Here is a 13,839-nt window from a genome sequence, read left to right as displayed (position 1 = left end):
ACACTGCATTGATTGTGATTGCAAAAACGGTTCGCATGTTTTAAATAAGATTTTTGCTGATTATGTATTTTGTTAAAATATTAAATAACACAACAAATACAATTCACAACCATCATTTATTTTTTAACGATAAACAAAAGTCTAATAAATATATGATGACAAGTTTAAAATTGATCGAATTTGTCGATAACAGTGTCATTAATAGGTATTTTTTACCATGAATCATTTTTCAATGATTGTGTGGATTTATAAATACATACATTTTTGATCTGTATAAAGGAGATTATAATTATGAGACATTATGGTACTCCTTATTTTTCAAATAATATGCTCTTGTAAACGCATAACTTTGATTTATTGGCTAAAGCCACACTAGATACTTCACAAGAAAATAAAAATAATTAACATGTAAAAAATTCACTCTTTTAATCAGATATATTATATTCCCTACTATTGCAATAAAATATTAAAACGAATAAACGAAAATTTGTAGAGTAGTGCTGATTGATACAACAGAGCAATAAAATGTTATTCATAAAGATATTGTAAAATATATCGGCGCTTATCATTTCAGATACTTCCATCTCGCAAACAAAAACACGTAAAAATATACATCTGGCGGTGAGTCACCCGTCCCAAGGCCCAGAAAACTGTACGTTGACGGCAGGCCTTCCCAAGCTCGACCTGCGAACGCATGAACTGATAGTAGGATGCGCAGAACGGTCTACGCAGTCCCCTGACGCAGGTTGTGTCTGGCTTAGGATCAATTTGCGCCGGGACACTACTGCTTTGTTTTCCTTTGGCACATATAAAAGCATACAGTAGCATCATCATTGTATGCAAAATTTGTGGAAAAACCAGCTCTTTCCTTGTTTGCTTGCATATTGGTGGGTAGAAATCTCTTATCTTTTTTAACTGTCAATATTAGCCCTGCTAACGTTATGTGCCATGAATTCAAGAATTTAGCGAATTCAAAACTGGTAAAAAGTTATTTGTGGTAAGATTCTGCCAATAAACTTTATAAGACGTCACCAAATCCAAAACTGTTTGTTCACCAACGTTAACTTGTCGATAAGCGTTTAATGCATCACAAGCCAAAAATACTTTGATCCCATATTTAGCGAGTTTGGAAGGTATTGTGTAAAATTTGTACGGTCTCTAAATGGAAACAATTGTTCGTCGGTGGTTAAGCATTGGGATGGTTTGGAGCCTTGTAGCAAATTTTTATTCAGCATTTTCTAAATATCTCGTATGAGTGCAGCTTTATCGTTTTTTGCGTGCTTCGCGAGTATTTTCGTTGCTAAATCATATAAATCTTAGCATGGTATTGAAAGGATTACACGACACTGCTGCACGTATTAGTGGCAGATACTCCATAACCCAGACCTCACACAATTTTCATTGTTATTTCTATGTACACCTTTTGTGTCGCCATTTCGGTAAATTAGATGTATAATCACTATTATTCATTATAATTTTTAGGTATACACGTTGACAAACAGGTTGACAGGTATACAGGTTGACAAACACCAAACAACTAAATGGGAATGAGATCTACATATGTTTTCAATTGAAATATAATACAATGCTACTCTTCCTAGAATTTGTTTACGACCACTATTTTCAAGTTTATTGTTGTAGTAATTTCAATAATTTACAATAGATAAGAAAGTTCACGTCATAGCGGCTTCTAATCTTTGTTTATAAATCCGTACAAGAACAAATTACCTAATACTATTATTTATTTATTGCAATATTCAACAATTTTTTACCAGTTATGCTAGCAATAAATAATATTATCTTAAAAATAACATGTATTTCCCTTTAGATTAACGAATTTTTAAGAAAATATATTGGTACAATAAACATATTGGTACAATATACATAAGGTACAATTGTACCTATGCCGTCTGTTAACGGTGTAAAATTATGCCGCTCGACAAAGGTTAAACGTATTTAGGCTTTAATTTAGCCCCATCGAACCACCTATGTAGAGGCACCCAGGTGCTCCAATGAGCGCATGTGTGTATCTACACATGTTTACATATTCACTAAAGATTGTTACCACGGTGAACGACAAGTAGTGGATGCAATTACAGATCCTCTTGTCGACTAATTAACCACTCTGTTCTGTTTTATCCATCATAAATAGCGCATAGGGTAACAATTCGAATTTTTAGTTCTTGCCTGTTTTGACTAACTATACATATATGGTGCTAGTTGAATATTTGTTAATTATTTTAATAATTACACCGAAAAGATGAAAATATTTGATTCCAGTTCAGTGCGTCTTCCCAGGTGCTCCGATAAGGTAAGTTAAGGCCGAAATACATACAGGGAGGAACTGTACATATTCCTACATCGTACGGAGGCCCTTATGATAAATAATATACAGGGCGAGTTGTTCATTTTTATAGAAAATTTTATTCGTCATAATTTTTGAATGATAAGATCGACGTGTCTCGTATTTTGGTCAATTGTTACACTATTACCACCTGGTGTGAGTTTTTATTCAATCTCACCCCACCGTGGCAAAAATGTTTTAATTATTACCTTTTGCCTAATTGGACATAGGTGAATATTTTAGGACCACACCCGTATGTCCCGTCCTTCGATATAAACAAAATAGTGAACTTTTAGGAGAACTGGTTCGAATAATTTGATTTGGTCTGGTTTTAAAGGTGCTAATTAATACGATAGAAAGGGTTGTGTATTAGCGATAAATAAGGGTATCCGGCGAACAAAACATTTATTAACAAAAAAAACAACGAATTTAACAAATAAGCGGCTTAACGATAAATGATATTCTTAATAGCGAACGATAGAGAGTAAGAGTCTTTTTAATCTATTAATTATTGCGGAGAGAGTATTTTTACGGCGAAGAGAGACGCACAAGCGAACAAAGTGTTCAACTCGGAGAGCAGAAAGAGACTGCTGAAATTCTATTCAAATCTCTGCACTATTATCTTTGATAGTTTAGTTTACACTATTCGCCCTGAAAAGGGCAAAACACATGTTACACTTCTTTGGCAACATGACCTGCTTTTACCCCGAAACGATAAAAATGCAGATGTCTATTTTATGAAACACACAACGCTACACTCAAGTTTTTCAGAGAATTAAATATTTTAAACACAATACAGATTGTCCCAACAGATTTACAGAGCGATATTTTTATAAAAGCAAATTAATGTAAATAACTGTTGTTTTCACAACATACTCCCCCGCGTTGAAGCACTGGCTTTAACATAAACCTAACCTAACATAAATCAACTTACAACGTTCTTAAGCGAAAACACTAAACTTAACTTAATTTTAACAGTCATTTGGTAGAGGACACAATTTATTAATAGAGCGCTTGAAGACTCCATCTTTAGTTTTGACCGATGCAACTCTTACTCGGCCATCCTTTCCGGGAAAGACATCAATCACTCTTGCTAGAGCCCAGTAAAGAGGAGGAGTGTTATCTTCAATCAACAAGACGAGATCGTTGGGCTCTAGGTTCTTATGAGGAAGAAACCATTTAGGGCGATTTTGGAGTCTGTTCAAGTAGTCAATTGACCATTTTTTCCAAAACATTTGCTGGAGTTTAGAGAGATGTTGCCATAAACTTAATCTATTTTCGGGAATGTGGATTACATCCCTTTCAGGAAATGACGTAAGAGATTGTCCAATCAAGAAATGTCCAGGGGTCAGATAGGTTAGATCAGAGGGATCATTTGAGAGGGAGCAAAGCGGTCGAGAGTTGAGCACAGCTTCAATTTGAGTGAGAACAGTGGTAAATTCTTCAAAAGTGAGCTTAATATCACCCATGAGTCTACGGATATGATGCTTTGCGCTCTTTATAGCGCTTTCCCAGATGCCACCATGATGAGGGGCTCGAGGAACTATGGTTTTCCAGCGAATATGCGATGATGCCAAAAAATCATTAATAGAGCGAGAGTTTTCTTTTTCTTTTAAAAACTTATAAAGTTCAAACAACTGATTACGAGCTCCCAAAAAGTTCGTGGCGTTGTCACTGAATATAGTCTGAGGGAGGCCTCTACGGCTAATAAAACGTTTTAGAGCGAGAAGAAACGTCTCTGTAGAAAGGCCGGACACGACTTCGATGTGAACAGCTCGAGTCGATAGACAAACGAAAAGAGCAATATAAGATTTTATCAAGGGAGCTTTGCGGAGTTTGGAAGCTTTAATCTGAAAGGGGCCACCAAAATCTAATCCTACATGAGCGAATACTCGAGAGGATTGCAAACGTTCCTTTGGCAAATCTGCCATAATCTGAATAGCGGGTTTGGCATTAAATCTAAAACAAACCATACATTGGTGTATGACCTTTTTAACTTCACGTAGTCCATTTAAAGGCCAATATTTAAGTCGAATTTGAGATAAAGTATTTTGAGGACCAGAGTGACAAAGTCTGATATGTTCTCTCTGAAGAATGAGACGTACTACACGATTTTTTGAGGGAAGGAGAAGAGGATATTTTTGATCAAATGTGACGTCTGAGTTACCAAGGCGACCTCCTACACGCAGCATTTCATTTTCATCCAAAAAGGGGTTTAAGCGTAAAATAGACTTATTGGATAGAGTTTTACCTTTTTTAATCTCAGAAATCTCAAGCGAGAAAGAAGAATACTGAAGCATCTTAACAATCTTCAGTTCAGCGTTTTGAAGTTCGCTTACTTCAAGAGAATTTGATAACTTATGAGAAGGCGATTTGGCATTATTGGCAAACCTGAATATAAATGCTAAAGTTCTTACAAACCTTGAAAAATTAGAGAACCTATCAGAAAGAGAGGTGAAAAAATCTATTTGATCATTTCGAATGTGAAGAGTTACTTTCCTTTCTTCGGGTAACTTGGAGGTATAAACTTTTGGATTGTATTTCAACAAATCCAACCGAGATTGATTCAAAAATTGAGGACCATGAAACCACAAAGAAGATTTAAGTATTTCAGCGGGTAGCATTCCTCGGGAGAGTATGTCGGCAGGATTCTCTTTGGATCGTACGTGCCTCCAATGAGCGTTAGGAGAATTATCTAAAATTTGTGCAACCCTATTTGCTACAAATTGAGTCCAACGAGAGGGATGCGAACGAAGCCAAGCGAGAACAATTTCTGAATCCGACCACATATTTATAGAGTCTAAGCGAGAGAGTTTTTCTTCAATAATATTAGCAATCCTTGCTGTGAGCTTACTACACAATAGCGCACCCATGAGTTCCAATCTTGGGAGAGTCAAGGGTTTTAGCGGAGCGACACGACTCTTAGATGCTAAAAGTGAACAAGATACTTGTTCTGATCTATAAATCACACGTAGGTAGATGCAAGCTCCATAAGCCTTTAAACTTGCATCCGAGAATGCGTGAATCTCAACACTAGTGATTTCTTGACTTAAAAAGAGACACCGAGGTATATTTAAATCCTTAAAATTAGAGAGACTGCGAACAAAATTTAGCCACTCATGCAACGTATCTGCATCTATGATATCGTTCCAATTAATTTTGGAAATCCAAATTTGTTGCATGATTAATTTAGCGACAACTGTAACTGGGTTAATTAGGCCTTGAGGATCAAATATTTGGGCAATCATTGACAGTACTTCTCTCTTGGTGTACGAGTCCTTTAAGGTAAAATTTGGGAGAGAGATTGAGAAGGTGTCAAGAATAGGATTCCAACATAAACCTAAAACCTTATTGGAGCCATTATCTGGAGCTATTACATAAGTAGTGTTCGAAGAGAGAGAAGAGATATTTTTTAAAAACAAGTCTGAGTTAGAACACCATTTATGGAGAGAGATACAAGCGGTTCCAAGCAAACTAGTTATTTCCTTATGAGCTTTAAGGAGAGTCTGTACATCATTAGCGCCATAGAGAATGTCATCAATGTAACAACTATTTTGAAGAGCATCACTGGCCAGAGGATACTCAATCTGATGAGTTTGTGCCAGTTCCATTAAACAGCGAGTACTCTGAAAGCTAGCGCTTTTAGTTCCATACGTGACGGTTTGCAATTCAAGACACGCAATGTCTTTTTCAGGGGAGTCACGCCACAGAATATTTAAAAGAGAGGTTTGAGCAGGATTTATTCTAACTTGTCTATACATTTTTTGTATATCCGTTGTAAAAACGAAGGAATACAATCTAAACCGTAGCAAAATGTCAAAAAGTTCCGGTTGAAGAGTAGGACCTTTGAGTAAAATATCATTGAGCGAATAACCACTAGAGCTTTTCATCGAACCATCAAAAACAACCCTAAGCTTTGTTGTTAAAGATTCTTCCTTAAACACACAGTGATGCGGTAGAAAATATTTACTTTCTAACTTTTCGTTGGTTAGAGAGAGAGGCACTATTTTCGCATGTTCGAGAAGAAGATATTCATTAATGAAAGATTTATATTGAGCGTATGTACTTTCGTTTTTTAAGAGCCTATGTTCTAATTTCATAAATCTTTTAAAGGCCATTTTAAAGGATTCACCTAACATTTTATTAGCGTTTTCAGAGACAAATGGAAGATTTACTTGAAAGCGGCCTGAAGGTAATACAAGAGTAGTTTTGCTAAATATTTGTTCCGCTAATTCTTCATCGGGAGTTAATTTACTAACGAGGGGAACTTCTTCAATTTCGAAAAATTGTTGAAGCAACTTATCCAACTGATTTTCTTCGGGTTCGGATTGAACAAAGAGAGAAACATTTGACTGAGAGATAGCCAAATGTGAATTACGGTGAAAAACCTGAGGATTAATTGTACCAAAAATAACATAGCCTAAGTGAGTATTCTGAAGAATGGGAAGATTTTTTCCTAACCGTATAAATCCATCCGTCAATAATTCACTATAGATATCACCAGCTAGAAGCAAATCAATTTTACCCGGAACAGAATACGAGGGATCTGCGAGAGTGAGATCCTGTGGGACTTTTATTTTACTTCTATCTATAGTAGCTCTAGGAAGCCTACAAGTTATACTATCGAGTACAGCGAAAGAAGTTTTAAAACTTCTGTCCTTTACATTATAGGGGAAAAATTCTAAGTTTAACATTTCGTTTGAGAGTGAGGTGTTTTCGGATATGGTTGATATCTGTAGCTGTCTAAAATAAGGGATGAGTTTTAACTTCTCAACCAAATCACGAGAGATAAACGAATGTTGGCTCCCATTATCTAGGAGCGCTCTGGCATGCATGGGTCTGCCGTCTTTCGAATAAACGGTTACTAAAGCGGTAGCCAACAATACATCAGTTTTAACTGATAAAGCGGAGAGAGATGTGGCTGCCTGAGAATCTGGAGAATTTTGCATATCTAAAGGAGGTCTGGATGAGCTAGTAGAAGCTTCATTTTGGCTGCGATTATTAAAAGAATGCTGAGTAGATATGGGAGCGACAACACGAGAAGCACCTTGAGAATTTTGAGGAGTTTGAGCATTGCGCTCACGAGAGAGAGCTTGCCTATTGATGTTCCTAGAGGAAGAGACATTTTCAGAAGTTCCATGGAGGGATGAGTGATGATGACCCCCACACAAAGTACATGATCGAGTAGAGCCGCAATCTTGAGAGAAATGTTTACTACCCAAACAATTAAAACACAGTTTCTTACCTTTTACAAAATTAAATTTTTCCTGTAAAGAGAGGCATTTAAAATCATTACACTGATAAACCTTATGAGCATTACTTCTACAAAAAGTACAATTATTATCAGAGAAAGAGTGTGATGGTTGGTCAACTGATGAGAAGAAAGATGTTTTTGATTGAGACCTGTTATTAACCTTTTTATCATGATCTGAAACATTTAATTTTTCCTGAATATCACACTTTTTCTCGAGAAATTTAAAAAACTGTGAAAGGGTAGGTAAGGTCTTTGTCCCAATATCATATTCAAAGGCCCTATGTGTAGCAAAATCTAATTTTTGTAAAAATATTTCAATTAATAGTAAATCCCAATGCTCAATTGGTACGGACATATTTTTCAAAGCGAGCAGCGTCTGCTGAGCTAGAGTTAAAAATTCGCGTAACGCCTTTGAATTACTTTTAACTAGAGATGGAGCCTTTAACAATTTTTGAATGTGTAAGCTAATCACTCGCGATTTGTTTTCGTAACGATCTTTGAGAGTTTTTACAGCTATATCGAAATTTTCGTCGATAACTTCGATGTTGTCGATCAACTGGAGGGGTTCATTTCGCAGGAACGATTTAAGGTAAATAAATCGTTGCACATTATTGAGTTCTTCATTGTTCACTATTAGCGTCTCGAAGAGCTGGTAGAACGAGTTGAACTCAGAGAATGACCCGCAGAACGTTTGCATGGTGATCTCCGGAAGCCTAACCTTAGCAGTGGCCACAGTTGACTGAGTGCTATTTGATCTGAGAGGAGGGGGGCCCAACAATAACTCGTCCATCTTACGCTGTAGGCCCGCGAGAATAGAGAAATATTTTTGCTCAGTTGTTACCCTGTCTTCTGCTTCAGTACCGGCTTCATCAATCTCGTCTATCTGATCCATTATTTCTTCATATTTTAAAAAACAGGTTTTTAATTCTGTTTGCCGAAATTGAAATTGTAGCGCATCCTTTTCCGTACTAGCCTTTTGTGAGAGCCAGTTTTCGATTCTTGTAATTTTAGCCTTCAAAGGCGTCCTTTTTTTCTTGAGGTCTTCCATTTCTATCTCGAATTCGATTGAACACACGGCGAGAGAGAGTCTATCGATACGCGGCAAAATCTAAATTACACTGGAGAGTTTTTTGTCAATTAACAAGCGCGGCGAGAGAATAAGAGTCTAAGTTTCACAGAGAGATACAGCGTCTACGTTAAATGTCTACAAAAGTGTTTTTGACCGTAAAATGTCTTTGAGCAGAGTTTACCTTGGATCAGCAATAAAAGTTTTAAAAAATGGAAAAATCTCACCAAATTAGTCCAATTGATAAAGCAACAGGTGGCAGCTACTAACCACACACAATAACTTCACTTTCTTTTACTTAGAGTTTATCGCGACGCGAACTAACAAGTCTTGTAGAGGTATTACACACAAAAATGTCCGAAAAAGCGGCACAAACGCGAAAACCAACCAAAAATCCGGGTCGATGTAGACCATCAAATGGTGTGAGTTTTTATTCAATCTCACCCCACCGTGGCAAAAATGTTTTAATTATTACCTTTTGCCTAATTGGACATAGGTGAATATTTTAGGACCACACCCGTATGTCCCGTCCTTCGATATAAACAAAATAGTGAACTTTTAGGAGAACTGGTTCGAATAATTTGATTTGGTCTGGTTTTAAAGGTGCTAATTAATACGATAGAAAGGGTTGTGTATTAGCGATAAATAAGGGTATCCGGCGAACAAAACATTTATTAACAAAAAAAACAACGAATTTAACAAATAAGCGGCTTAACGATAAATGATATTCTTAATAGCGAACGATAGAGAGTAAGAGTCTTTTTAATCTATTAATTATTGCGGAGAGAGTATTTTTACGGCGAAGAGAGACGCACAAGCGAACAAAGTGTTCAACTCGGAGAGCAGAAAGAGACTGCTGAAATTCTATTCAAATCTCTGCACTATTATCTTTGATAGTTTAGTTTACACTATTCGCCCTGAAAAGGGCAAAACACATGTTACACTTCTTTGGCAACATGACCTGCTTTTACCCCGAAACGATAAAAATGCAGATGTCTATTTTATGAAACACACAACGCTACACTCAAGTTTTTCAGAGAATTAAATATTTTAAACACAATACAGATTGTCCCAACAGATTTACAGAGCGATATTTTTATAAAAGCAAATTAATGTAAATAACTGTTGTTTTCACAACACCACCCAATCAACTGATTTATTCAAATTAAAAAAAAAAATCAAATCCGGCTTTAAAATATGACTTCGTTTTGGTCTTAAAAAAATTTCATCCTGTATACGGTTTTTGAAAACTCTAATAATAATTCTACAAATTAGACAAATAGGCAATTAAAACGGCATATTTATTTTTTTCTCCACACGATTACTTAATTTAAAAAAAAAATCAAATTTTACTATGAATTAGGTAAAGTGAACCAAAGATTTAACAAATATTTAGTTTATAATTCACCACCCTATTAACTGATTTATTCAAACTAGAAAAAAATCGATCCCGGATTTAAAAAATTAGTTTGTTTTGGTCATAGAAACAATTTCACCCTATATATGGTTTTTGAAAATTTTAATAAGAATTTTACAAATTACACAAATAGGCAATTAAAATGGCATATTTATTTTTTCCCACACGATTACTTAATTTTTTATAAAAAAGATAAATTTTTACTATGAATTAAAAGTTTGGTGAAGTGAACCATAGATTTGAAAATAATAATTTTATTTGCAAAATCTTTTTTTTTACAAGTATTTCCTTTATACATTTGTATTAATACTTCCACAGCTTGTGCTATACGTTGCGAATAATAAAATCCTTTTAGCTAATTTCCAGAATTTCAAAAGCAAGAGGTGGTTGTTTTGGATAATACTAAAACATCGACCTGTATAGTAGGGTGCAAAAAAAATTGTTTTTGCGATGGAAAAGTAATACCTCACAAAAGTTGCCCAATCAGCTGTTAAGCATTTTGGTAAATTTTTTTCGAAATTGGAAAATATCATCTGCTCCCCCAAGACAATAAAAAATTTTGAAAAAATGTTAACAGACGAAAAAAATTTTTATTTTGACACGAAAATATAATAGCTTTCAAAAGTTGGCCAACACACTATTTACACTGAACCAAAAAAGTACGTAAATATAATGAAAAAAACATTGATTCAAAAAAGGGGAGCATTAATTTTCGTCCAAAGATCAGTATCATTGGTCCAATGTAAGTAGATACATTAACTAATGCTTAAAAACATTAATTTTTATGAGTTAGTACGTTCATTCAATGTATTTCCTAGTTAAGAATCAATGTATAAGTACATTGAATCAATGTATCGGTACATTGAATCAACGTATCGGTACATTAATTCTTAACAAGAAAGTACATTGAATGAACGTACTAATTCATAACAATTAATGTTTTTGAACATTAGTTAATGTATCTACTTACATTGGACCAACGATACTGATCATTGGACGAAAATTAATGCGCCCCGTTTTTGAATCAATGCTTTTTTCATTATATTTACGTACTTTTTTGGTTCAGGGAATGTCATCTTCATGTATATTTGTATATAACATACAAATAGTTAATAAGTAAAGAAAATGACGACTTAATATCTACATAAATATTACAAATATAGGTTGACACAGCGATTTTTTAGTGTCTGTAAGTGTCTATAAATTTAAAGAAACAAAAACATATATTCTTAATTATCACATTATCACAAACAACTTTTTATAATATAATTTGGAAAAAACTGAATAACTAAATATAACAGAAATTAATTCTTCTTATAAAATATATAAAAATATATATATATATATATATATATATATATATATATATATATATATATATATATATATAGATTAACAGGTATATAATATTTGCTGAACAGTTAGGAAACAAGGCTGAAATATTGGGGTAGCAGCAATCTCAAAGAAAAATCTTTATAATAGTTCCAAGCTTTCGAAAATGTTTATTTTCATCATCAGGGAAACTACAATCATAAATAGACAGTATTTAACAAATAGGCTAACTGAAATCAATAATAATTGCTATCTTTGTGTTACCAAAAATCATTTATTGATTTCAGTTAGCCTATTTGTTAAATACTGTCTATTTATGATTGTAGTTTCCCTGATGATGAAAATAAACATTTTCGAAAGCTTGGAACTATTATAAAGAGTTTTCTTTGAGATTGCTGCTACCCCAATATTTCAGCCTTGTTTTATATATATATATATATATATATATATATATATATATATATATATATATATATATATATATATATATATAACAAGTCTTATAAATTCTGTTTAATTTCACTTGAGCCTTTTTATACACTCCTTTAGAACCTACCTCCACTTCCTTCTGTCCAATTCCAGTTCTTTTTATCTCTCAATGTTAGTTTTCTTTAGGTCTTCGTACACACTCTCCTTTCATCTTTTTTTGGCCTGAATTTCCTTCTCTTTTGTATTGGTCTTCGTAAGAGTATGATTTTTGGCATTCTTTCACTTCCCATTATTTCGATGTGCCCCAAATATCGTATTCTCTGAGCTTTGATTGTCGTCGTTATCGTTGGCTCTTTGTACAGTTCTTGCTTATAATTAGTCAATTTATCCATTACGGACTTATTTTAAACGCGTGTGTTTTTACCTCCGAGCCGAGAAGGGGTGAATGTCACCCCCCAAGTAAGCGCAACCAACGGCACAAGTTCTACCAACTATGAAGTGGAGGGTAATTAGAACCTAAACCACATTTTCATGCAATTCAGAGTTGACCCTGAAAATAACACGGTATCGTCGTATTTCCCGTTCATTTTATGAGCTAATGAGCACTTTTATTTATTCCTATATTTTCCCTTTGACTGTCTTATAGTTAATGACTATTGCATCTGCTGTTGCCCTGCGGCGAAATATCCGAAAATCCTTTTCTTGTTAAGTGCTTTAGCAATTTCCTAATATACGATATTGCAAGATTTATACTGAAAATACTCAAAAAAATATCACATCCCAGTAAGTACAGAGATGTCAAATAAATTTCTTTTCCAACTTAAATTATTGTGTTTGTGTTAATAAGTGACATAGTAAATTGCATACGATCCCACAAAGCAATAGCTTCAGAAAAATAACATATTATGTCCTAAAAGTTTTGACACAAGATTCATTGGCTTTAATTTTAACAAAAACAAAATAATATCAAGTTGCGTTTGAAAACAAAAGCTTGTTTACTGTCAGATAAGATTGATTCATTTTGAAGTCTTCGCTTTAAGTACTAATAAAAGTAATTAGTAGAAAAGCTGTTAAGAATATGACATAATATCTCTCTCCATTATTGAATAATTGATAACCGAGAGAGACTAGATCCAGACATTTCTAGGCGCTGGACGTAACATCGGCAAAAATCATCTGTATCTGCGCGAGTTGGTAATATGCAACCCTGTAACGGGTCTACCCCAAAATCCCGACACGCCAGAATCCCGACATGCCAGATTCCCGACAGGTTTGATAAGTTTCTTTTTAACATATTATAATTTAAATTTATTTCTTGTTTTTTGTTTATGGCCATCTGTTTTTTATGTTTTGTTACTAAGCAAAAGTATTTACCATTTAATGTGAATTAAATTATTTTTATTGCCAATATACAGGGTGAGTCACCACTAACGGGACGGAAGATTACAGCGAAATGGTAAAAGATTTGAAAAAATATTTAAATTAATAGTTTGTAAGTTGATAAAAGCTACATTTTAAAATTATTTTGAAATATACAGGGTGTCCCAATAAATGGCGGCGTATCAAAGTTTTATTTTTTCTTATGGAATACCCTGTATTTTATTGGATTTTTTATTTGTCCTCAAAAAATAAGGTATAGTTTCATAAGGCTTCGCTATACCTATGTACAGAGTGTTCTGGGGTATGTTGACTTTTCTTAAAATGTAAAGTTTTAAAAGAAGGCTTATTCTCAAGTTATTTAAGAAATTATAAAAATATTACTTTTACATGTAAATTGTTGGATATTGGTTGAATGTAATCCATGATTAATTATTAAACATTTATCTTCAGGGTGTTCAACATTTACAGTTTCATTATTGAAGTATTCAATGTGTCATATGATGCTTATTTTAAATGGAACACCATGTATATTAATAAATAATTATACTTGACAAATTTACCTCTTTCGAATGGTATATGGATGTCCTATACCTAGGTCTCATAGTTCTTGCGTAATT

General features: G+C 34.0%; 1 protein-coding gene across 1 annotated transcript in view; it reads right to left on the bottom strand.

Moving 5' to 3' along the window:
- The window catches only part of LOC126885535 (uncharacterized), a 70,393-nt gene extending 61,747 nt beyond the window's left edge, over positions 1-8,646 (bottom strand). The window contains exons 1-2 of the mRNA XM_050652117.1: positions 7,226-8,646; positions 6,477-7,087 (exon numbers count right to left, since the gene is read on the bottom strand). Coding sequence (XP_050508074.1) covers positions 6,477-7,087; positions 7,226-8,646 — 2,032 coding nt within the window. The remainder of the gene's footprint in view (positions 1-6,476; positions 7,088-7,225) is intronic.
- Between the last annotated feature and the right edge of the window lie 5,193 nt (positions 8,647-13,839).

The sequence above is a fragment of the Diabrotica virgifera genome, chromosome 5, assembly GCF_917563875.1.
Source record: "Diabrotica virgifera virgifera chromosome 5, PGI_DIABVI_V3a".
NCBI lineage: Eukaryota > Metazoa > Arthropoda > Insecta > Coleoptera > Chrysomelidae > Diabrotica > Diabrotica virgifera.
This window is presented reverse-complemented; position numbering and strand designations above follow the sequence as displayed.